Consider the following 27,937-nt stretch of genomic DNA (forward strand, 5'->3'; position numbering starts at 1 on the left):
TGAACGTTTACAGATCATGACGTAACTGATATGCGGTTCGCGTAAATTTAACTTTGCATAACCGACACGCGAACAGAACGGCGGTTCGCGTGAAATATTGTGCTCTGTAATGTAAACATTTACTTCTTTTTATCAGTTTTTAAAGACTAAGTTAGAGAATCATAGCCTACCAAGTTTCAGGTGTGGGGAATCAAAACTTCAGGAAAAAACAAACTTTCAGTTAAATTTTCAATTTTACTTCTAAAAATAATAGTTTAAAAAACTATTCAATCAAATCTCTTGTATTAAAACAGACTTTGAAATATTCAGTGTTGACTAGGGGTGCAACGATACGATCAAAACCGTATTGCGATATATTGCGATACGACAAACCGTATTGCAGTATATATTGCGATATATATCTGATATTTATGGATTTGTTTAATGAAGGCAGAAGCGAAATAAATCTAATTGTGTAAATTTAACATAATGAAATAAATAATAAATGAAAGGAATAAAATGTATGAATTTTAATTACCATATATATATATATAACGTACGAGTATTCAGTACTGTGTCCAGAAAGTTAATAACAGATAACACCATTGGGACGTTTGACAGCTTGAGATAACACTGGGGAACATGTTTGTACTCTACTAGCACCTACCTGTAATTACCGGTAGGTTTCCCCCACGTTTTGTCCAGACAAAAATTGTGAAAAAACAACAACAACATCATTACAATGACAAATATTCCACATACTAGACGGTCACCTATATCGAGGGGTGGGCGTAGCCCAGTGGTAAAGCGTTCGCTTGATGCGCGGTCGGTCTAGGATCGATCCCTGTTGGTGGACCCATTGGTATATTTCTCGTTCCAGCCAGTGTTCCACAACTGGTATAACAAAGGCCGTGGTATGTACTACCCTGTATGTGGGATGGTGCATATAAAAGATCCCTTGCTGCTTGTCGTAAAAGAGTAGCCTATGTGGCGACAGTGGGTTTCCTCTAAAAACAGTGTTAGAATGACCATATGTTTGACGTCCAATAGCCGATGATAAGATTAAAAAAAAAAATCAATGTGTTCTAGTGGCGTCGTTAAATAAAACAAACTTTACTTTTCCTTCCTTTATCGACTTCGATATGATCTCCCAGGCTAAAAAGCGTGTACTTTTTCGCCTGCTGCCAGTTCGTGTCATCGCTAAGTTAAAGTCACTGCGTAAACAGACGAGTGGTATGCATGGTTATTTCCACACTTTCTGTTTGTTTGTCAAATAAGATACAAGAAAACAATAACGTGTAAAAATCGCGATACACAAAACTGTACCGCGGTTCGTATTGAGCTGATGAAACATCGCGATATACCGGTATACCGGTTTATCGTTGCAGCACTAGTGTTGACCTTTAATTTTAATTAAGAAGAAACCAAAAAATAAAATACATACATGTATACACATATATTTTTAATCTCTTAAGTTCTGGAAACTACTAGAATCTCTGATTCGACTGATTATGTTTCCATAATCCAAATGGTAAAGTTTCATGTATTTGTATGTTGAGGCTATTAAAGCTGGATGATCAACTTTAATAAAACATCAGTCAGACTGATTTGTTCAGTACATGATCCATTACAACATGTATGTATCTGGAGATAACTGGTGAATAAATGAAAACATCCATTTTAATTGTGCATTTTGTAAAAAACATATAACCCTAGTTTTTTCTTTTGGTGTTCTCTGTAGCATCTTTATTTTTCTGAACAAACAATAGGTATTTTGACTGTAGAACAGTTTAATGTAAATGATATTAACAATAACAGGCAATAATTGGGCTTATAAAAATGAATATGTGTATTAAGCAAACAAACGCTAAAAAATATTTTTCATGTTGCTGTTAAAATTTCAGTCATTACAGCTGCCCCCATTTCCCTTGGGCTTTTAATTAGCACTGTGTGAAGTAAATTAATTACCCATAGTCTGCCAGAAGTAGAGATACACATCCTTTTGATAAGACAGGTACAAAGTGATCAGGTGACAACTCCCATTCTCCTATAGATATTTTATTGCCGCAATTAGTGGAGCTATGTAATCCCTTTGTAAGGTGATATCTAAAGACTTCCAGTGTTTGTGATGAACATTACATAAATTATTTTAGTTCATTTAATCAAAATACATATACTTTTCAAGTTGGTTTTATCACACAAACTGTTTTAATGTACAATATGGCACAAATATTCATCCATTACCGGAAATTGAGGTACTATATGTGAGCTGGCGTAATTTCAAAAAGGAACTTGGGTACCGGTTTTATCTGGGGCTGTTATTGTTACTGGTGTATTCTCTCTAGCCACCATTTACCCTTTTTCCACTTGCTGTACAAATATTATGTTTACCGCCGATTTGACCAACGATCACCTGTCATAACTCCTTTGTTAATAGTTATTGTGAGCTGGCGTGATTTCCAAAAGAAACTTGGGTACCTGATTTATCTGGGACTGTTGTTGTTGCGGGTATATTATATATATATATATATATATATATATATATATATATATCCCTCATTTACCTGTGTTCCAATAGCTGTACCAGTATGCTTACTAGTACATCTTTTTTACCAACGGTCCTATGTTATTTTGTGTAGGAGCTTGCTTTTAATAACTCAAGGATCGAGTGCGGGTTTTATATAGGGCTGTCATTTACATGTTCATTTCATTTTCATTTGGAAAAACGTGTAATCATAAAATATGCCATTTCTCTCCAATAACCATACATGCACAGTTGTGCGTTTACCAACCCGATTTACGAAAGTAATTTGGGTGCAGGTTTGTCTGGTGTGTGCCCCCCCCCCCCACAGACACACACACAGAGGTGTTCTGGGGTTATTTCAGGTGTTATTTACTTTTATTTTATTTTTATTAGGGTCTTTTTCTTCAAATATATCAGTTTTGACTTTGATTAGTATTTACAATATTGTGACGATTTAAAAAACAAAAACGAACAAAAAAAAATTTCATTCAAATTTTGTCTCGCAGGTGTTCCATTTTAAGCACATAAAATTCAGTGCAGCGGGAGTGGAGAAACAACAGCAGTCTGAAGATTGGATTCATCCACGCTATATTTATTGTTTTATACTTACTGTATTAAACACTTGGGCCCCCCCCCAGGTGTTTAATACAGTAAGTTCAAAAATAAAATAATAGGCAGATGAAATAAGACCTTTATAACTTAGTATCTAGTATATTTTCCGACTGTATTTATGAATAATGAAATCAAATATCCTAGAATTCATCTACTCACATACTGAATTAAAACTGTGTAGGCATAGTCCCTAGGTCCCCATCATCGAACAAAATGTGTTACTGGCTTGAAAAGCAAAAATAATAATAATTATATACAATTATGCTAACCATAATCTGAAGTATGCAAAACATTTCTCTTTTACGGTCTTGTTTTACCTGCCTTACAGCAAACCACCAGACGTTTCGAATACACTTGGAAGACACTTGGGTACCTGATTTATCTGGGACTGTTGTTGTTGTGGGTATATATATATATATATATATATATATATATATATATATATATATATCCCTCGGTTACCTGTGTTCCAATAGCTGCACCAGTATGCTTACTAGTATATCTTTTTTACCAACGGTCCTATGTTATTTTGTCTAGGAGCTTTCTTTTAATAACTCAAAACGTGTCAGCAATTACAAAAGGATCGAGTGCGGGTTTTATATAGGGCTGTCATTTACATGTTCATTTGATTTTGATTTGGAAAAACGTGTAATCATAAAATATGCCATTTCTCTCCAATAACCGTGCATGCACAGTTGTGCGTTTACCAACCCGATTTACGAAAGTAATTTGGGTGCAGGTTTGTCTGGTGTGTGCGACCCCCCCCCCCCCCCCCCCCCCCCACACACACACACACAGATAGAGGGGTTCTGGGGTTATTTCAGGTGTTATTTAGTTTTATTTTATTTTTATTAGGGTATTTTTCTTCAAATATATCAGTTTTGACTTTGATTAGTATTTACAATATTGTGACGATTTAAAAAACAACAACAAAAAACCCAAACAACAACATTTTAATTCAAATTTTGTCTCGCAGCTGTTCCTTTTTAAGCACATAAAATTCAGTGCAGCGGGAGTGGAGAAACAACAGCAGTCTGAAGATTGGATTCATCCACGCTATATTTATTGTTTTATATTTTCACTTTCTAGACCCCCCCCCCCCCCCCCCCCCCCCCCCCCCCCCCCAGGTGTTTAATACAGTAAGTTCAAAAATAAAATAATAGGCAGATGAAATAAGACCTTTATAACTTAGTATCTAGTATATTTTCCGACTGTATTTATGAATAATGAAATCAAATATCCTAGAATTCATCTACTCACATACTGAATTAAAACTGTGTAGGCATAGTCCCTAGGTCCCCATCATCGAACAAAATGTGTTACTGGCTTGAAAAGCAAAAATAATAATAATTATATACAATTATGCTAACCACAATCTGAAGTATGCAAAACATTTCTCTTTTACGGTCTTGTTTTACCTGCCTTACAGCAAACCACCAGACGTTTCGAATACACAGACTCCAGACGTCTCGAATACACAGACTCAAAAGAATCACCACACCGTACATGGGTGTTAATTCCCTCTTTTCCACGTGTTATATGGGATGGCCGGTAATTGTAAAAGGTGGGAGAAAATAGGTGTCATTGGGCCGGCGATGGGGCACAACTAGGGCAGTTGGTTCTATCACATAAAGAAAGTAGTAGTATGTCAGCAGACGCGGATCCAGTGGGGGGGGGGGGGGGGGGGGGGGGTGTCGAGGGTGTGTGACCCCTCGACACCCAGGCCTGTGGGAATTTAGGTGGACCGGGGGGGGGGGGGGGGGAGCAGCCCACCCCGCTTGCACTCGAGGACAAAAATAAAGGTAAAAATATGGCCTGTGTCCCATCTCCACACTATGGGGGCTGTGATCCCCCGCTAAGTTGTGCACCCTCCCCCAGATATTATTCGTACGGACCTGCATGGAAACCTGATTCCCTCGACAAATAAAACAATATCCATAGCTGCCCATGACAATCGTCACGTAGGCAAAAATAAACTTATTATTATTTTTAAATATTTATTAACACGCAGTATCCCTCCCCCTCCTTTTAAAAACACTTATTTTTATCATTTTCTCTTTTATTATTATTATTTATTTAACTTTTTTAAATGTAGTTTACGTAAAAACAGATTCGACATCCCCTCACAAATGAAATGAACTGTCCACTGCTGTTCTAATTATCACGTACGCAAAAGCAAGCTTATCCTTTCGTTTCCCCCTTTTTCTCTCCATTTCACTTCTTTCCTTAGTAAACCGAAGAACTCTTCCTTCTCCATACACTCCTGTTCATTGTTTCTTTATTGTAATCGTTTGGTTAATAAAAATCTATTATTTAATTATTATTTTCAATGTAGTGCGAATGCCTTGTTTGAATGCCTTGTAAACACGTCAATCGCGATTTAAAAACATGTAGTGGCAATTGACAACCCACAAAAAAAGCTTAGAGGCTCAAATCAAGTAGCTCGTGCACATTTTCAGTGTCTGCAGCTACCACCGATCAACCGTCTAAACAGGAAATTTTTAAATTTTGCCGACTAGTCTAGACGCCGTCTAGCTTGGACCGGCCTCGGTGGTGCAGTGGTTAAGCCATCGGATTACAGGCTGGTAGGTACAGGGTTCGCAGCCCGGTACCGGCTCCAACCCAGAGCGAGTTCTTAAGGGCTCATTGGGTAGATGTAAGGCCACTACACCCTCTTCTCTCTCACTAACCACTAACAAACTAACAACTAACCCACTGTCCTGGACAGGCAGCCCAGATAGCTGAGGTGTGTGCCCAGAACAGCGTGCTTGAACCTTAATTGGATATAAGCACGAAAATAAGTTAAAATCAATCAATCTAGCTTGGACGGAGTCACCGTCTAGACGCAATTATGGTTGGTTCGCGTACTGCTATGTCTTCATGGTGGGACGTAGCCCAGTGGTACAGCGTTCGCTTGATGCACTGTCGGTGTGAGATGATCTCCGTCGGTGGGCCCATTGGGCTATTTCTCGTTCCAGCCAGTGCACCACGACTGGTATGTCAAAGGTCGTGGTATGTACTACCTTGTCGGTGGAATGGTGCATATAAAAGATCCCTTGCTGCTGATCGGAAAGAGTAGCCCATTAAGTGGCGACAACGGGTTTCCTCTCTCAATATCTGTGTCTGATGCCATATAACCGTAAATAAAATGTATTGAGTGCGTCGTTAAATAAAACATGTCTTTCTTTCATGAAAAAAAAATTCAGCTGTTTTTCTCATTTGCTATTTTCATCCCTGAGTTCTAATAGTGTCGTTTTTTTTTTTTATAATGTACATTAGGTTTGGTTTCTTCAGTCAACTGTGCATGTGACATCGCGGCATCAAAGAAGTGTGTTGTAGCGAATGTCGATATGAGTCAATCCAAAGATGCTTTTGCAGATAAATTCTGTCAGTAAGTACGCATGGCCATGCAGCGAGTATGCTGTCAGTAAATTGTATATGTTATACTGCTCTGTGTGCAAGTATTAGGTGACCAAATGACATTCAGTTGGGTCAAACTTAACTTAAGTTAATCCTAATCAGTCCTGATATTGGTGATGTCAAGGAATGTAGTCTTTTTCTGGGCAATTTTACTTTATCCAGTACAACTGTGTCAATTTTTTAAGTAGCCTTGTGTTTGAACCAGGGGTGGGGAAAAGCCTTTTTTCTCCCCCAGTCTGGGACCGATTATCAATCTCTGATACCGAATTTTTTTTGTTTGAAACATGTGTTTGCTGGTCCCACTTTTGTTGTTCTTGTGGGTCCGAAGCACGTGTCTGTTTCTAATATTGGAACAAATTCTTATCTGTCAAGTGGACTGGCCTGCCAGACATCGGTATCTCAGTCTTCGCCATGAGCAAAATCAAGGCGAGCTGAAGATCACTCCTGAAATGGTGCTAGGCGAGCAATCACTCTCCTCAATAAATGTATATGTACTATTTACTAAATAATGCCGGGAGGTATTACACTTTGTCACCATACTCGTGCCGTTGATGTAGTTTGTGACGCTTGCTTTACAAATCCCTGTATTTTGCACATAATTTGCACCAAACAAAATTGAGGTAACTTCTACCACTTTTCTCTGTGATTTTGTAACCAAAATGGTCAGTCATCGGATATGCTTTAAATATTTTTAATTCCACAGAATTACCTTTTTCCGCCATTGAAAAAACACACACGCACCCACTAATTCAGAACACTTCGGTCGATATCGGACCGTTGTAATGTCTCATTCGGAATATCTCGGCCCGTCACGATTTCTCTGGTATCAGCCGAGATGTTCCTAGTTGTGATGTTCGTAGATTCTGTCGAGGAGTTCCGAATGAGTTTCCGTGATAACCGTGCAAACAAAGAGTTTCAAAGAAAAACATCATTTTGAGATTGTTACTATACAAATAAACACAACAGTTTGCGATAGTTACTACGCATATTTATTTGTGAGATAGTTTTTTGTGTCCGATTTGTGAGATAATTTTGTTGTGTCAAAATCATAGAGAAAAGGAGCTAGAAGTAAAAAAATAAATAAATTAAAAGTTTATTGCAAGGCGATCGATTCGTAGATCGCCTAAAACTTTCCAGGCGAGTGTGGAGGCGAGCGCGAGCGATCGCTCGTCTTTCCTGGCGAAGACTGGCATCTTGTGCATGATTTAAAATAATAAATAAATAGTGGTCAATATATGGCTGGTGTTTCAGACGTCTGTGATTTTAGAGTCTGCCCAAGTATATATTGCCAGTCACCAAGTCGGACCTGTAATATATGTGTGACCGATGATGGTCGATTATATTGATATACAAACTGGAATCAAACCTTGCTGGTTCCGATGCTTTTATTCTGTGTATATTGTCCAAAAACCGGACTCACTTCCGGAATACAAATTAGTACCACATGAAATGCGGATTCGGATTACTAACAACATTACATCACTCCTTTCTTTTCAGAATGGATGTATAGTATAAAACAATTTTTAAAAATCTTAAAAACATGTAAACTGACGATCAAAAGAAAGTATACCAATTAGTTTTTCAAAGTATTAAAAAACCCCACAAAACACAAGTTGATGCAAATGTTATATTTTGAAAGTATAATAATTTGGCGATAAATAAACATGAGTATACTCAATAAAACCCATAAAATTATAATATCACAGTGCACAGCAGCACTAGGGGTGAAATGTGCGATTTCATAAAGGACCACTCATAACGAAGATGAATGAATTTGACCACAAAGAACATGTTTCAATAGCGTGTATGTCCACCATGTGCAAGTATGCAAGCATGGACCCGACGTCGGACAGTTTGTTAAGCGCCTAATGACGACATCAGGTATTGCCCTCCACTCCTGCCTCAGTGCCTGTACCAACTGATCCCTGTTAATTCATTGGAGGGTTAGGACGACGTCGAATTCGCTGGCCAAGATGATCCCACAAATGTTCTATCGGTGACAGGTCAGGCATAACATTGACGTTGTTTGCGGCGAAGAACTGTTGCACCACATGAGCTGTGTGAGGTCTGGATTGTCCTGTTGAAACAAGAGTCTAGGATGGTGTTGTAAGAACGGTAACAGGACGGGACATAAAATCTGGTTGATGTAACGGTGTGCGTTAAGATTTCCGTCAATAACTAAGGTTTGTCTGCAGTTGGCCACATATACCGCCCCAAACCATCACAGATCCACCACCAAACGGTTCAGTCTCCTGAACACAGCACGGAGCTGTTCTCTCTCCTGCGTGTCGGTATATCCGAGTCCTGCCATCAGCTCTGAATAACTGGAACCTGCTCTCATCAGAAAAGAGTACACGTTGCCAGTTCCAATGTTTCCAATGTTGAAACTGACATGCCCAACGTAAACGTCGAAGTCGATGTTGCCTTGTCAATGTCATCCCTGAGCATATTGAGCATCAATAATTAGCATATTAATTATGCTAATTAGCTCACTTCTAATTGGTTCCCCCAATTTTTGACAACGGATTTGAATTCAATACACCACAATTTCTATGAAGGTGAAACTTCATACAATTTGAACCACTCTTGGTGAGCATTAGCACATTAATTATGCTAATTACATGTAGCTCACTTCTAATTAGCTGTCACAATTTTCGACAACAGATTTGAATTCAGTACACCACTTTCTATGAAGGTGGAATTTCATACAGTTTGATCCACTATTGGTGAATCTACTGTAAGCAATTACTGTAAACTGGCTTAAGATTCGTCAGAAAAATTAATCACTTTTTCCTATTGTTTTACAATACTTGAATGTCTCCAGAAGAGTACTAATTTCGGCAAACAGAAATTCTCCTAGAATCATAACTACATGTCGGATTTCCAAAATTCAAAAAGTAAAATGATGTGCTCACCAAGTACAATTCCAATCTGTAAAATAGCAAATTAAGTTACTTTGAAATTTTGGTTTTTATTTGCTAATGTAATCAAGGAATCAACTCATATTCTCTCTGAGTAAATTAATGAACATAATCATACACATTACTTTCAAATTCATGCATTATTAGTAAAATTATAGCTGTAAAGATTTTGTAATTCCACTGCCATAGGTTTGTAATTCCATTACCGTCTTTGGTATATTTTGTCAAGAAACACTAGTATAAACTACATAGTACTAAAATGCTACACTAGCTCTTATCCAAATACTCATATACATCAATTAAGTGATGTAACAATAGGAAGATCTACCAAATTAAAAAAATAAATCCATATTGTAATATAGTACTAGTGGAGCATAGCATCAAATGCATTTGCGGAACACCCATAGCAAATATAAATGTCATCCATTAACAATATAGAAATTAAGGAAATCTGATCAACTTTAACCAAACAGTACTTAAAAGCTTCATTATGCTGAATAAACATCGATCTGCAAATCCATGACAAAATTCAAGTTATAATCAAAACCTACTAGAATTATATTGGGGCTCGAAATATGAAGTAAAATATGGCCTGCCATTATTATTTTGTTTTAAATTGCAGACCAAAAGAAGGCCTGCTGGAAATAGGACAGCATGAGGTGAATGCAGGGTTTGGGACTGTGTGTGGAAAATGTTGCCCTTTAATATGTAGTTTAAAGCATTATAAAATTAAATTGTGGCAGAAATATGAGCTCGGCCTCAGTAAATAGAAGATGAGATGATCGTACATACATCTGGGGTTTTTTAAAATGACATTCAATTTTGAGTTGATTTTAGCAGGTGAATGTTTATTTCACTTGCAAGATTTAAAAATAGACTTCTTTTTCACTTTTTACAGTCAGCTATTTCAAGCCCTGTATATATCTTTAGACATATATAGGGTCCAGAAAGTGGAAATGTAATATAACATATTTAGTTGAAGCAGACTTTATGTATTTTATAATTTATATGTAAATGACAGAATATCCAGAAAATGGAAAGTATAATTCTAATTACCAACATTATGCTTTTAAATGTATATAATGGACAAAAGAAAGCAACAGTTTTATTGTGTTGATGTTTTACTGGTAATTACAAGGAAATCTATAATCTGAGTAAAATTCTTAAAATGGAAAGATGGCATATTGTTAGATTGGCCAAAAAAAGAGAAAATACTAGTATTTTAAACATTTTCATGTATGCCAGAACCTCAGATAGATGAGGTATTTTATTATTACACAATATCTTTCACTTAATTAATACAATCTATGTTTGACCGTCAGTCTAATTTTAATTGGCCTATGTTCCTCAGACCTGGTGTCATATTCTTTTTGTCATTAACTGTTTAAGAAAATTTTTAATTGCTGTCAAACATTTTAAACATTAACTATGTAATATGTATACAGTTTAGTAGTAGTAGTAGTATACTCGTTTATCACGGTATCGCGGGTTCCATGGTATCGCAGTATTTGCATTTTTCATAGTTTAGCACGCTCAAATCTGCCTGATACCAAATTTAATAAAATAAACGCATTGACCGATGGTACTCTGTCATCTCTGTGAAGAAATTTGAAATAATTTGAAATTGTTTTAAAAATTATAAATGTTTTACTGATTCCTCACAGAATTACTAATAGTGTGATTTTTCTGACACCTGTAAGTTTACACAAATCCCCAGTATACCTGCAATGCAAATTTAAAATGTTATTGCTTGTACATGTAACACAAGACTATAATTATAATTGTTTGGTTGTTGACAATCAAAATGAGACTATGTTTGGTGACATGTTTACTATTTTTAAAATATGCAACCGAAGTAGAAATATATTTGGAAATTTAAGGGTACAAAATATATTTTTAAAAACCTGAAAATGTCATTACACTTTATCTCGACAATCGGAATATGCGAGAGGCTGTTGTACTTTTGTAAAATGGGCAGAATATAACTTATTGTCTTAAGTGGACACATATGTCAACCCTGATATTTTGATCATACATTTGAGTGATAATTAAGGCACATGCAGACGAGTTTTTAAATGCGCTCTCTGTTTTACACAGAAATAAAAAGTTTTTCTTGGGGAAACTGTAGACATGTAGCTGAATTGAATAAACAAAAGGTTTTAATCGAATTTTAAGATCTTTTTTGTGTTCAAAATTTGGTTTCTTCAATTTTACTGTAAACTTGTGAATAAAAGCTACATATATATTTAACTATTCAGGTGAATTGTATACCATATTTTTGAGTTGCCGCGATATCATAAGAATTAAATTTTTAAGCACTTCAAAGAAGTCTGCAATGGTAGGGCACACTTCCGACAGTAATATTTATTTACAAACAGGATTTATATGCAAATACAATGTATATGACGTGTAAAACATGGAAATGTGAGGTAAAATCCAACAAAAGTATATTTACCTTGATGTATGTAGGTATATGGGTTTTTTCTGCACTATCATTAAGTACCGCGATACCGTGAGCCCCCAGTATAGTAGTAGTAGTAGTAGTAATAATAATGATAAAATTCTTTATCTTCAGAGGGTATATTAAACACATTTAGTACAAGGTGACCATAGTCTCCCATGAAGCCCTCTAATCTACACATGATATTATACATACAAACAACATTAAATACCAATTTACAAGCTGTGGCTGTCAAAGTCACGGCTCATAAAACTGTTACTCTGTGCTCAGTTTACTTGCCACCTCGTAATCAATTTAATTTTAATCCTAGGGATCTTCAAGGTCTTCTTGATCAGCTCCCTATACTCCCTTTATTATTATGGGAGATTTTAATGGTTACCACACTTTGTGGGGGTGCAAGGATATCAATATTAGAGGTAAACAATTGGAAGACTTAATTCTCAAAAACAACTTACTTTTATTTAATGATAAAAGTCGTACATATTTTTATTCTGCAAGTAGATCTTTAACTTCCATAGATTTAACTCGTTGTAGTCCATCACTTTTTGTTGATTTCTCCTGGAAAGTTGGTTCAGACCTTTGTGGTAGTGACCACTTTCCCATTATTTTGGAGAATGATGGACCACCATCACTTGAAAGGGTTCAAAGGTGGAAGTTGGCGAAGGCAAATTGGGGTCAGTTTCAGCGTCTGTGCAGCACTCGTCTGCAACAATTTGCCATTACTGATGCTGATGATCCCATGTCTTTGTTCACTTCCATCTTGAAGGACATTGCCGATGAAACTATTCCTAAGACTTGGGCAGTGTCAAAGCGTTTCAATAAACCATGGTTTAATGATACGTGCAAAGATGCATTCAAAGAGCGAAACAGGTTGCTTGAGCGGTTCAAACATGAACCTACAGTAGACAACCTGGATGCATTTCGCATTGCTAAGGCTCGTAGAGAGATTAGACCGAGTAAGAAAACATCTTGGAAACTTTTGTCTCCAAGTTTAATTCACAAGCATTGATGAAATCTGTCTGGAATAGGATCCGTAAAATCAAAGGTAAAGAATTGGCAGACACCTTTTCTCATAATTCATCTTCTGCTTTCAGTACAGATGCTTTTACATCTGTTAGAACTAAAGCTGAAAAGCAGTCCATTAATTTTTCATCTGAAAATAATGAAGTGTACAACTTGCGTTTCTGTATGGAGGAATTGCAGGATGCTCTTCGTAGAGCCCATGTTACTTTAGTAGGACCAGATGAAATTCATTATCAGTTATTAAAACATTTACCTGAATCATCTTTGATGGTTCTTTTGAATATTTTTAATAACATCTGGATTTCTGGAGACTTTCCTTCTGATTGGAGGAAAGCAATTATCATTCCTATTCCCAAGCCTGGTAAGGATCCAACTAATCCTACCAGTTATCGCCCTATCGCTTTGACAAGTTGCATTTGTAAAACCATGGAACGCATGATCAATCGTAGACTTGTCTGGTATCTTGAATCTCACAAATTGCTCACTAACGTGCAATGCAGGGGTGGGGAAAAGCCCTTTTCTCCCGGTCTGGGACCGATTTTCGATCTCTGAGACCGAAATTATTTTTTAAAAACGTGTGTTTGCCGGTCCCACTTTTGTCATTCTTGTCGGTCCAAAGAACCTGTCCATTTCTATTATTGGAACAAATTCTTATCCGTCAAGTGGACAGGTCTGCCCAGACATCGGTATCTCATGCATGATTTAAAATAATAAATAAATAGTGGTCAGTATAATTGTTTAAAAATTTGTTTTCTGTTTTGCATTGGTTACCATGGTAACAGAATTCACAATTTTGACCTTTTTCTTACAGACAGCTGGGAGCTTATTATTACATCATTATACAGTGATTTGTATTCAAATAAATTCATTTAAAACATTTCATATGGGAAACGGTTCCTCTTTTTGCATTGGTTACCATGGTAACAGAATTAATAATATTCATTTGAAAATGACAGGAAGTGAAAGGGCGTATACCTTTTTTTAAATCTTGTGTCATTTGACAAAGATATATAAAGTAATAGAGATAGTATACATATGTTTAGTGTCTATGTAATGTTGGACACAATGTCCACAAGTTACAAAAATGTGTTGATGGTAGTATGTGCATTTGACCCCGTTATTCAAAAACAAAATTGGCTGTCTACTTAATTATTTTCCTAAATCGAGTAGTATGGTTAATAGATCACATCATAGACTTAAATTAAAAGCAAAATATTAGTTAAATTAAAGTTTTCATAATTATTAATGAAAAAATGGTATATTGAAAGTTGCAGCTGTTGCCATGGTAACATAACTAATATAACTGACTATAAAATGTTAGCGTTATGTAGGTGGATATTCTTAGTATACATGTGTGTAATTTCATGCTGAAATGTCAACTGATTTTAATAATATTACCAGAAATGTATAATAGTTAATGTTGGACATTACATGTACAAGTACATGTATGTTCATAATTTACAAAAAATGCGTCAATAGCCAAATACGCATCTGAGCCTATTTTTCAGAAAAACCGTGGTTGCCGACTTAATTTTTTCTTTACATCAAGCAGTATAGTTAATAAATCACAGCATAGACTTAAATTAAAAGAAAAATATTAGTTTTTAATTAAAGTTTTCATAATTATTAATGAAAAAAAATTGTATATTGAAATTTGCAGCTGTTGCCATGGTAACATAAATAAAATAACCATCTACAAAATGCTATCATTAGGTAGGTGGATCATTATGGTATATATGGGTGTAATTTCATGTTAAAATGTCCATGGATTTTAATAAAATTACTAGAAATGTAGAAGAGGTGAAAATTCTTTAAATTTAGCAAAAAGAATGTGGCAGGATAATTAAGGGTTAATAAACATTCTTCCTTGATATAAAGAAGTACATTGATACATTTATTTAATATAATGGTACAAATATGACAGTTACATGTATTCTATATAAACTGTGAAGCCAAATTTTCATTGGTTCAGTCATCTGTTGTCAGGATCCAAAGATTACTGCCAAATTCAGACATACTGTATAAATATCAATTAAAATCAAAATGGAACCAAACAGATCTCAAACTGAGGTCATTACCAGGTAATTTTAATACATTTTCAGCACATTGGGCAAAATATAAATACTTTTGTGAAATATACATTAAGAACTTAGAATTTAGGGAGGGGAATGTCTTAATTTCTTTTTAATTGATTATAAAAATATGTATTCAAATTAATTAATAATAACTATAATTCACATTGATATGTTGAACAAGGTGGGTGGGGGTGGGGGGTGGGGGGTGGTGGTGGTATCACACATATCACGAATTTCAGGAATTTATAAACAGTTACAATAATAACACAGGAAGAATGAATTTTATTTGTGGTCACTTTAATAAAAAAAAAATCCATGACTGCCAGCAGATCAGTTTATGGGTTCGAGCATGCATAAGAGAACCTTTTAGGAAAAAATATAGGCAAATGTATATACTGAATGAATTATTTATAAAAATAAACTTTGATGTATTAATTTGTTCAAATAGCTTTAATATTAAAATTTTGGTCTATATTTGTTTTGTAAATTTAATGCTAATAAAACTTCTGTGATAAAAAAGAAAAGAAGAGGTATTGTTGCTCATAAATTGCAATTAAATGATGAATTTTGACAGTTCGAGACGATGCATAAAAAACTAAATCCCAGACATTGTTTTGGTGTAATAAGTAGTGATGTATTCTACTGCATAACCCTACCATTTGCAACTAAAAATAAAAAGGTTGAGTGGAATTTGTAATTAAAATGAGTGGAATTTGTAATGTAAAAAAATATATATATAAAAAGAGGAAAAAATGTAGATAAAGTTTGGGCAAGTTCCCCTTATCCTAAAGGAACTGTACGTACTTTATCTACTCTTGTATACATAGCTTTAAAAAAGTCATATTTACCTTTAAGAATTCGGTACTCGATCCCGTCTTCAATGTTTGGTGAAAAGATGAAGTGTTGAAGTGTAATTGATTAATTTATATAAAGTGTTTGCATGAACTCTTGCATCGATTTACAGGCGAGCATTCAATCGGACGCAGCCTAGGAAGTTACCCAAAAGAATAAAACCGAACCGAGCCGAGCGATAAAACCAAAATGGCGGCCAACAATATATTCAGAAACATTGTTTACATTTTGTCATAGAGTAACATACTTTGTGGTGCCTTAATGGTTCAAATGATCAGTTAAACAGAAAAACAATGTATGTATATGAATAAATAAATAAATAAATAAATAAATTTATTATTTGACCACAAAAGTTGGCATTACATTTGACAACTCGGAAAATTGTAAATTCCGTTTAAGATTTGCAATTCCGCAATTCCGTCCGCGATTCTGTGATCGTGGAAAATCGGTACCCCTATATGTGTGTGTTTGCATGGATGCTTGATTGCATGTGTGTGTTGGGGAGTGGGGAGAGATACATTTCATTTTGTATTTGTACTAATTAATATAGCACATGTTTTTCTTTGTTGTTTTTGTTTTATTTCTTTTTTCTTCTTTTTTCTTACAGGAAATCGAAGACGTTTTTAAAGTGCATGGAAGCCGCAGGATGCGACAACACTGAAGTCAATACAGCCAAAGAACTAAGGAAACTATATGCCTGTAAGTATTGTTAATCTGGAACACCAGCACGATACCGATAAATGACATCGATACGAAAGAGCCGGTATCGGACACACAACCTACATGTTGTAGATTTGTGCATCCATAAAACGAAATGGTACGGTGGTATTCCGCCTTTTTCCTGCTGTTTTGCAATGGTACCTAACTAAGCTTAAAGCTTGGAAAAATGCAGGTCGAATTTTGGTGCCTTGGATCTTATATGGGATAAGAGAAGTATAATTGAAACATAAATTAAGTATAAGTGATTCACCGATATTGTATACGTGAAATGTAAGTGAAGTATAAGTGATTCACCGATATTGTATAAGTGAAATGTAAGTGAAGTATAAGTGATTCACCGATATTGTATAAGTGAAATGTAAGTGAAGTATAAGAGATTCACCGATATTGTATAAGTGAAATGTAAGTGAAGTATAAGAGATTCACCAATATTTGACAGAAACTGCTGTATAAGTGAAGTATAGGTGAAATATAAGTAAAGTATAAGTGATTCACTGATATTTGACAAAAAAACGCAGTATAAGTGATTCACTGATATTTTACAAAACACGCTGTATAAGTGAAGTATAAATGAAATATAAGTGAAGTGTAAGTGATTCACTGATATTTACAAACATTGCTGTATAAGTGAAGTATACATGTAAGTGATTAACTGATATTTAAAAAAAAATGCTGTATAAGTGAAATTACGTGCTTCACTGATATTTGACAGATACTGCTGTATAAGTGAAATATAAGTGAATATTAAAGGCTGTGGTATGTTCTGTCCTGTCTGAGGTAAGATCATATAAAAGACTCTCTGCTTTTGAAACATGTAGAGAGCTTCCTCTGACGACTATGGGTCAGAATTAATTATCAATTTAATTTTTTACATCCAGTAAGTCAGTGATGAACTAATCAGTGCTCTGGTGGCATCATTAAACATGAAATTAGGCAGCAGTCTGTCCCTGGAGGCCAAATTTCAATATTCTCAGGTAATCGCTGTATTAATGCCACTGACGTACCCTATCTCCACCCTCGGAAATGGACCCCAATTTTGGTCAAGCTACCAACCGGTAACAAATGTTTTGTCAAAAAAAACAACGAAAAAACCCAACAGAAGAGTGAAACAACAGGTTAAAAATCCATGAATACCATGGGAATTCCCTGGACCCATTTAATTCAAATAATTGTTTTAAAAAGTTATTGTTCTTATGTCACTGGTACAGTATGACAGCACTTCCACACCATATCTGTAAACTGTCAGCAAAACATAAAAATTGAAGCACAATAGTCTTAACAAAGTGGAGTTTTAGGGCCGATTTCTCGTCGCCGGTTTAAACCTGAACCGCGGTTTAAACTCGGTTCAAACTCAGTTAACTAAAATTCTCATTTCTCGTTGCGAATCAAATTTGAATCTTGGATCAAAATCTTCTTGAACCATGTTCAAGTTAAACCTCCAAATCGGGCGTTTAAGGCCTTCATCCATGGAAATATGGCAGACTCGGACGTTGACGATATGGAAATAATGCTAGAAAATAGGCGTATATTCAACATACCGCATGTTTTTAGATTACAGTTTAACCCATTTGATGTATACAGTGACGAAGAATTTCTGCAGCAGTTCCGTTTTACCAAAGAAGGTGTGCATAACTTGAAATTATCTTTCGTAATCAATTACAATGTATAAAGAGGGGCCATAACATTACACTTACGCAACAACTATTGGTCACGTTGAGGTTTCTTGCAACAGGATCATTTCAAATAGTATGTGCGGATTTAACTTCTATGAGTATAGCAAATGCAAAGCGTGTTATCTGTCGCACCATTTTAGTCATTGCAGCATGACACATGGAATACATTATCTGGGGACGAGATAGATGTTATGAAACAAAAAAAATTCAACAGCAGTGTGTGTGGGGGTGTGTGATAAAATATTATTTTTTGAAATTCAATACGTAACCATTCCTGTCATGTTATGCTTTAGAATACCTTTCCAAAGATCTATAACACATGCGTTTAGCATCATTTTTTACCCCTCCCAAGGTCACATGTAGGTTTATAAAAATAATCATTCGTAATTAGAAAATTGGTCATAAATGTTTTAACATCTTGTTATAAAGTGTTTTTTATTACTTGAATATGCTTTAATGAGTTACTAAAATGTTAGGGTTTTTCTGTCCCACGACTGGTATAGACAAAGGCCATGGTATGTGCTGTCCTGTTTGTGGGAAAGTGCATATAAACATATCTTGCTACTAATGGAAACTGTACCGACTTTCGTCTGAAAACGTGTTAGAATTACCAAACATTTGACATCCAACAGCCGATGATTAATTAATCAGTGTGTTCTAGTGGTGTTTTGACGCAAGACTCGGCGACTTTTTTCCAGCATCCTTTTAATTGTTTAGTTGTATGATTTCGGGTGCCTTGAATTGCATTGAATTTTTTGGTTATTGTCGTCCACGCACGTTCTATTTCCCTGTTACTTCTGCTGTTTGTTGGGGTTTTTTTTATCCTTGACAACATCCCTATGTTCACTAATAATAGAAATAAGTATTTCTCGTTCATATACAGTATAATTGTTACTACGGGCTGTCATTACTGGCAGAAAGAAACAAAACATGAACATATGAAGGGGTACATGGAATGTCCGCTTCATGGAACAGCCTGATTTAGTTGAGCGAGATAATGATTTCACACATGAAATAGGATCTGAAATGAATCATGGTTTATTATGAACTAGGCTTAGTTGATCTTGACCGAAGGTTTAAACCTAGCTGCTTTGAGCGGTCAACGAGAAATTGGGCCTTATTCTTCCCAATGTGACCCACTAATATATCTGAACAGTATATGCCAAGAAATATTTTATAAATAATATTTATTTTCAAATGTTAGATTGGATTCTCTCACATCCCTTTTCTTCAATTATGTCCTGTTCAGTGCGATCTTGATATATGTCATCCAACATTCAGATGGGATATTCTGCTAAACAAAACAAATCTTTCTTTTTTTTATATACTCTGGATAGATTTGCTATGTAATTAGCAATTGTTTAATGTAAACATGTAGTTCTTTCTATTAGTTTTTAAAGACTAAGTTAGAGAATCATAGCCTACCAAGTTTCAGGTGTGGGGAATCGAAACTTCAGGGAAAAAAACAACTAACTTTCAGTTAAATTGCCAGTTTTACTTTTAAAATTATTAGTTTAGAAAACTATTCAATCAAATCTCTATGATAAAAGGTTTTTGTATTAAAACAGACTTTGAAATATTCAATGTTTACCTTTAAATTTAATTAAGAAGAAACCAAAAAATAAAATATGTACATGTATATATATATATATATCGGCAATTCCATGCTAAAGTGGACATGGAGTGAAAAAATCAAATCATGTTATTCCTTATATATTAAGATTGTTTTTAATGTAAAATTGTCCGGAGAATCCAAATCTGATAAGTAAAATATTGTAAAATAAATGGATGTGTTTGACTTTAGCTATTTTATGAGGATACCGTCACACTAAAAATATGACATTTCCATAATACACACTATGAATTTATGTACAGCAGCCATGTAATTGAAGGTAATATTCTTTTTATTAGTATTTTTGCTTTACCACTAACAAAGTACTACACTTCATAATCCACTTTAATGAAAAAAAATATTTTTTTAGATTTAGGGGAAATTAGAAAACATAGAATCAGTTTGTAATTCCGTTACCGAAAACAAACAAAAAGTTAGATTGTATTATTCATATACATGTAATCAAGGAATCAACTCATATTCTCTGAGTATATGTTAATGGACATAATCAGACACATTTACTTTCAAATTCATACATTATTAGTAAAATTATATGGCTGTAAACATATGTAATTCCATTACCATAGGTTTGTAATTCCGTTACTGTCTTTGGTATATATATGTCCAACTGAAACAGCTGAGGATCTAAATGGTGACCTCCTTTCTGGCAGATATGCATGCATGCAGAGAGTCTTTGACTAAAAATCCAAACCCATTGCCAGTTGCCCATTGTTAATGTTTATTCAAAGATGCAACCCTGGCACTAACCCTGATTATGTTTCTAAATATTATATTTACTGGGTCAACGTTTCTGCTGGTGGACTATTAGTCCTCGAGTGCGTCATTAGCATCTTTCCAAGTTAAAAAATTGCTGTATACAAAATTGTTACACTAGTTTCAAACCTAATATTTGACAGCACACGCTACACATTAAAGTGCTTATATTTTTTGAAGAAGTCACATTGGTAGAGTGGATAGGACGCTGAACTATCAAATTCCATATGAATCAGTGCAGTGGGTTCAAAACCTGCCAATTAATTGACACTTTGTGTTAAATATTATCATCACTATGTTGATTAGTACAAAATTCAGAGCTTACGGTTTAGTCGTTTCAGTGTACTAAAACGTGCATTCAGCACTGGGGAGGCGCGGCGAAACCGTTTAGACCATTTGTAAGTAGCCTGGGTAAAAACAAAAAGTCTCACATAACCCACTATTCACAGTAACACCACCCTATTTCAATAATGAACACATATGGTGTTGCTTGTATCTCTGCCTATAGTGGACTTATCCCAATTCTGGAACATCTGCTGATTACGAGTATTTCAATCCTGTACCAAACTGGACTTTAATGTCGGTCAGAGTGTGATTGGGTGGATGGGTGATTGGGTGTTCTAAACCACACCGTTGGAGTACCTTTCAAAAATCCTTTTTTCAAAATGCAGCCATGAATCTCTCAAAATCTCAGGGGACAATATTTCGAAATCTGAGGTAACCGGAAGTCGGTTCACGTGGTTTTTACCTAGGTAACCAATTGTTCGGTTACGTGAATTATATTTGCGTAACCTGTGGATTACCTGATCAGTTACCTCAAAGTTACGTTGAAATTATATTTTAAATACATAATTTTTAGCTCAAACATAAAAGTTAAAACAAAATACAAAAGAAAACGTTTTATAAAACAGTTTTTAATGCTTGCAAATCGAAAGAAGTGACTTGTAGATGTTTCCTTTGTTCTCGTACGATCGTAGCGTTGTAGATTTATTATTATTATTATTATTATTCACCACTTGCCATCGGGATCGCAAAAAGTAATTTGCAAATCGAAAGAAGTGACTTGTAGATGTTTCCTTTGTTCTCGTACGATCGTAGCGTTGTAGATTTATTATTATTATTATTATTATTATTATTCACCACTTGCCATCGGGATTGCAAAAAGTAATTTTTAGTTGCCCGAATCTAAAAACCATTGTTCTCGGGCACAGTGTTCTAGAACCTCTGTGCAGCTTGCTGTAGTTAACACCATTGTAAAAGGACTTAATATCAGCCCAGTACTGAAACAAAATAGATACATGTGTAGGAAACATGCCCATTCCCTGGTTCCTCTGAAGAATAATGCAAAACACTCAGTCACTCACTGGTGTATGATTAGACTAATAATTTTTTTTATATAAATAACAAACAAAGGCTACCATTTGTCACTGATAATTTGTAAAATTTAGTATACACCAGATTTAAAAACCCCCCACCAAAATCCCAAACAACAAATGTCCAGTTCCTCTGAACTATAAAACAGGCTACTCATTGGTGCATGATTTGATTAATAAAAAATAAATCTTATAATAACATAAAAAGAAAGACCACAATTTGACACTGATATTTTGAGGTGGCGATGGTACTTTCACTTTATCGCTGGTACTTCTATACTACAGTGACGTTCCAAATGTTTGTTATTTAAAGCTCATTATGCGATGTTAGTATTTTTTAGCTTTTGTGACATTTTTGTTTACGTTAAAACCGTGTTCAACCTTTGTAAAATTATAGGCAATCCAATATTATGTCTACATATATACCTTTAGAGATAGAATAGCAGCAGATAATTTAGGCGCCTTAGCGGTCCGTGCACATTTCTTTAAAACTTTTGGCTCGACTCTATACTGAGCCTTTGATGATGATGATGATAACTAGTTTAACGTGCCCATATACCACTAGGGTTTCGAAAACGCCCATCCCGAGTCCGATAATATAATATTTTTAAAAAAGAAGTAATTTTGACATAAAATTTTGAACGCAGATCTAAAAGTCCGATCGATATGTCCACGCGAGTGGCCTCGTTAAGACCGTTTGGGTGCACAGCTTAAAGGGACGAGATGGGTTGCATCCCGTCAAGAAAACCCCTAGATTGACAGTCGATAGACGTTGAAGGTGTAGTGCTGTGCTGAAATACAGATCTTGAGAAACCGGATCCATCTGAACGAGAGAGAGTATCAGACTAGTGTATAGTCCCGTCGTCATGGGCCGACCCCGCTTCCTATTTCTTCTTAGAGTGGGGCGGTCAATATTCCAGTGCTGCTAGGAGCTTTTGGTCGCAATATACCGTTGGCCACTGGTTTGCTGCACATCAAGTATCTAAAAATCAGTCTAAAACATGTGTCGGAATACTAGTAGTATGTCTGCATGAATAAACTTACTGTAATCATGAAGTCTGCAAGTTTTAATTTCTGAACGTCTACAGGTCACAATGTAACCGATTTGCGGTTCGCGTAAATTTTATTTTGCGTAACCGACACGCGAACAGAACGGCGGTTCGCGTGAAATATTGTGCCCTTAATCTTGATTCCATTACCCGTGTTTCTAAATCTTTTGAGGCTATCTCTCAAGCCCAAATTTAAGTCATGACATTTCATTTGTTTAAATGAATTTTCTATGACATTTATTAAAATAATAAATGAATGAATGTGTGTTTCATACTAAACCATAAACAATAATATTGTGAGAGAAGACAATAAAAATTCTTTCATGTACGTATGTCATCTCTGGAGTTGTAGTTTTCAGGTTGGTTTTGTAAATGCTTTTAGACAGAACCGTTCCATCGATCAGCATATTAGTCCTCGAGGTCAAACATGAATTGGCTCGTGCTTGCATTTTACTTTAAGTGGCCTGTTGAAGTTAAAATATGTTAAGGTCTCTCGTGCTTGCATTTTACCCTCACCAGCCTGTTAAAAATATTTAGTTCCATTGTGTGATAATTTAATTTATTATTTAACTTATATTGATCAGTAATCATTATCATTGTTGCATTCTAGGTGGCGGATCCATGGTAACCGCTTCAGTTTTGACCATCTTTCTCACTCTGTTCACCATGCTCTTCAAGTGAACAAGTTTCTGGTATGTGTTCCGGTTGTTTGGTTTTAAATAGTAATAACGTTCATAATGGTAAATAAGATATATAGATATTTTGGCGATTCCAACATGGCCGCAATTATGTTATCCACGTATGTTATTTTCATCACCTTTGGTCATTTTTAATCTTGCGAGATCTGTTAACAGTGTAAATGTGTGTACTTGTTTGGACAAAAGTGACGTACGACGGTCGATGCCCTCTAGCGTAACTGGCATAATAATACCTACCAGCCAAACAAGTGACAGTGGTGAATTTGTTGGCAAATTCCAATGAGGCAGCCATTGTTACATCAGCATCATTTAAACATAATATTGAATTATACAAAGTCAAGGGTGAAAAATTCTTCCAAAAATTAACGAATTATTATTATTTCTTAATTTTTAATGTAACATTTAGCCATATATATATACATGTACATGTATAACCTGCAGCCAAACATGACAAAATGGTAGAACACTTTTTCACACACATCCCTGGTAAACATTTTTAACCAATGATTAATAAATGGCCAATAATATACGAGTGGCCATTAGATACCATTTATCTCACAACGAGTTGTTTTAAAATGTATCTAACAAACAAAAGGGAGTTTGATACGTTGTGATAAATGGTATCTAACAGACACGAATGTATTATTCCATTTCTTAAAACAAAAAAGGTTTTAAGCAAATTTTAACATCTTTTTCGACTAAAAGTTATTTACAGCCGTTGCACTTGTAGCAGACTTACGCATCACAGACACATGATTGTCAGGTTAACTATACCTCACAGTGTAAATGATTTCCATATTGCTGTTGTTTTATTGGATGTAAGGCATTGGTGACCTGGCCATCATCTAGGAGCAGACAGTCGTATCTCTGGAAAATGTTAACACGTACGTGTGTAAAGCTACTGACACACCTTGCCGGATAGCGTTAACGGATGTCCAACGGAGCGAAAGAAAATTATCCGGTGGTGAAAGTCGTCTCCGTTGCTGCTCGAGGCCCTTCGAATGGAAGAACATGCACAATGAATGCACAAGTACAGGACAATTACCGGCCACTGTAATGGACATTACCGTACGAGTAACAGACAAGATCCGGTCAAAACGAAAGCGGAACACATGAGAAACTGACAAAACTTTCTTCGAACATATTTGTACAGGTCACGTGATGGAAAAAACGGGTATAAATAGTCTGATGAATCGAACATAGGGCCAAGTCTCCCCTGGGTTGTCATGCAACGACCAGAAGCGGTCAGGCCCTTTTAAGGGCCCTATGGGCAACCTAGGGAGACACCACAGCATCATAGAGGTCTAATTAATGAGCTACTCTCGATTCACTAATGTCAAAACCTATATTAGCTCCGGAACTTTTTTTTTGACCGACTGTTCAAACTTGCCCCCAAATTCCTCAATTAAACTTGCGCACCTTTTCTCTTTTGGCATAATTCTTGCCCCCCAAACCCAGCCCCCCTCCCCTCCACCTGCTACCGACCACGGTCGGGCCACTAGTGCGGTCCCTCCCCCTCCCCATCTTTCCTGTCCTGGACGGAGGAGCCGGCCAAATCCGGCTCTTGTGCCCAAGACAGGCGTGCGCTACAACAGCTTGCTCTGAATGTGCACATAAAGCCCTATGACCTGACCTGAATACAGGGCGCACATATCATTAGGCTCCAGTTGGCTCATCAAACATCTTTGGGGGCATCCTCATGAAGTTGACAAATGCCTTCTGGTCTTCTCTCCGCAGCTCCATCATGAGTTGACCAAACTGTCGCAGTCTCTCAGGGCCCAGCCATGCCCTAGACCACCATCTCCGCTGCCCCCTTCTCCTCCTTCTGTTCTCTACATGGACATAGATGTTGAGATTGGCATCTAGCAGGTCAATCTGTGCCTGGATCAGGGCCATTTGATACTGCAGGCGGAGTCTCACACAACACTCCATCATGAAGGTCCTCACGGTCCCAAAAGGTCTTGAGGAAGTGAGACGGGGAAGCTACATTATATACCCCCAGAGGATGTACGTCGCTGTACGTTTCGGACCCAGTGAAGACCCATTACATGTATGGTACTTATACTGTACTTTTCCTGAAGTCGTCAGTTTTGTTCTGTGGACCCTGTTACACATCCGTTATTCATCAGTTCCCATGCGTTCCTTATCAGGTAATCGTCCGCTGAACATGCGGTACACCTCCGGTTCATCCGATGCATGTCAGGTAGTAGTCCAGCCGCGAGTCACGTCCACCGGACATCAACGAATGTGAACTGACAAGTACAGGACAAGGAACACACGAGTTCCGAACAAAACGCATGCCCAGCGCACAACAACTGTACAACCGGCGGACGCCTTTGCCCGGTGGAGTCCGTTCCAAGTTTTGTGCATGCACAAAACTTTCCACTGGATTGAACGGACCTCGCCGGACCTTGCCTGACAAGGAACGCATTCGTCGAACGACAAACGGACAGGAATCGTATGTGAACGGAGAAGAATGGATTGAAAATTTTGCTCTCCGTTGGACGTCCATTAACACTATCCGGCAAGGTGTGACAGTAGCTTAAACAAAAAACAACTATGTATAATTATCAAAAATAACGCATGACGTTCTCACCAACGGGTGTGTAAGAATAGTACATACATCATAATTCGGTATTTGGTGCAAAATCCAAGCTGTTCTTAAATCGCAAATACGTTGGACTATGTACTACACATATTCTTTAAGGTAGACATATTTTAAGCTTTTTAATAACCAAAGTCAACAAAACACTTCAAAAAAGAAAATGCACAATGTGTGTCAACTGTTGAAAAAATATAAACTGTATTATGAAATTTAAGATAGATAAAAATATTGCGAAACCATTTAACATGTATTTCTCCTAGCATTTTTATTGAGTATTTTGAAAGTTGACAAAGATTCTCTGGGACAGTCTTCACAAAATAACTGATTTGTAGAGTTTTGGTTAAACATGTCTGAAACTTCAGACAGGTTTTCTCTTAGACAGTCTATATACATGTATATATATATATACAAATGATAAAAGAAAACAAGTGTACAGAATTATATATATGTATTTAAAAATAATTATAAGAAATGTTCTCCTTTTAGCATGGGACCCTGGTGAATCGAGGTACATGTACTTAATAATTGTATTAGTATATTTTAAAACTGCTTTCTAATTTTTTATAATTATTAGTCAAATAAATTTTTGAATTGTTACTTGAACCAACAGTGCCGAAAAATCTACATATTTGATGCAATCAAAAGTACACACATGCTTACAATTGGTCTACCCCCGCTCACTAAACGAAAAAACAACTCTATAGAGTCGTGTTATTTATTATGTTCAAGTGTAGAAGCGCAAAACATTATAAGAACAAAGTATATAGCTGCAATTTGCTTGGTTGAATTTATGTCTGAAAGAAATCAATAAAAAAGGAACTGTTTTTATGAAAAACATTGATTTAGCAGTTAGGAGATTGCTGCATGGTGATTTAAAATATTGCTTGCAAGATAAGGTGGGACATACTTCTTTTTTGTTTTTTAAATAGCTTTGGTTATTTTTAATTGTATTTTTTATCTAAATATTTTAAAAATATTTATTCAGATATAATACTCACTATATACACTGTAGTAATAGTCATATTTGTAATGTAAAACTGTATTGATCTATATCTTAGTTTACATTTTCAAATTTTAGTGCCCTTATTTGCTTGCATGAAAAAATTATTGACGTGTGACCTCACATTTTTACTGACGTCACTCACTAATGCGTAAAAATAAACATGCACATGCAGATGACACTTCGATATATATTTTGGGCATGATCGCCATAAATTACGAAAACTACAAATGTTTTAAATGTCATACGGGTCATGTGTTTTTGACCTATTTTGTAGAATTTTTTTTTTTTAAAGGTAAAATGTAACAAATAATTGGATATACTTAAAATTTCTCAGCTATTTGACTGTCTACACATCTTAATTACTGTGAGACTTGGAACGTAAACAAACGGTAGGTGGTGTATTACTTTAAAAAGGGGTAAAATCGCAAATGGCACAACTTAATAGAGACAACGACTCAACAGGGTGAGAGTATACAATATGTCATGTTTCATCTTATCTTCAGAAAGGAACTGCTAAATATGATGTCATACATATTATGACGTTAGTGCAGTAGAAGGGGATT

General features: G+C 35.8%; 1 protein-coding gene across 1 annotated transcript in view; it reads left to right on the plus strand.

Annotated features, from left to right (window-relative positions):
• Nucleotides 1-27,937, plus strand: part of LOC121378739 — a 64,183-nt gene that overhangs the window by 25,124 nt on the left and 11,122 nt on the right. The window contains exons 4-6 of the mRNA XM_041507030.1: nucleotides 6,395-6,506; nucleotides 16,475-16,566; nucleotides 23,679-23,760. Coding sequence (XP_041362964.1) covers nucleotides 6,395-6,506; nucleotides 16,475-16,566; nucleotides 23,679-23,749 — 275 coding nt within the window. The 3' untranslated portion in view covers nucleotides 23,750-23,760. The remainder of the gene's footprint in view (nucleotides 1-6,394; nucleotides 6,507-16,474; nucleotides 16,567-23,678; nucleotides 23,761-27,937) is intronic.

The sequence above is a fragment of the Gigantopelta aegis genome, chromosome 8, assembly GCF_016097555.1.
Source record: "Gigantopelta aegis isolate Gae_Host chromosome 8, Gae_host_genome, whole genome shotgun sequence".
NCBI lineage: Eukaryota > Metazoa > Mollusca > Gastropoda > Neomphalida > Peltospiridae > Gigantopelta > Gigantopelta aegis.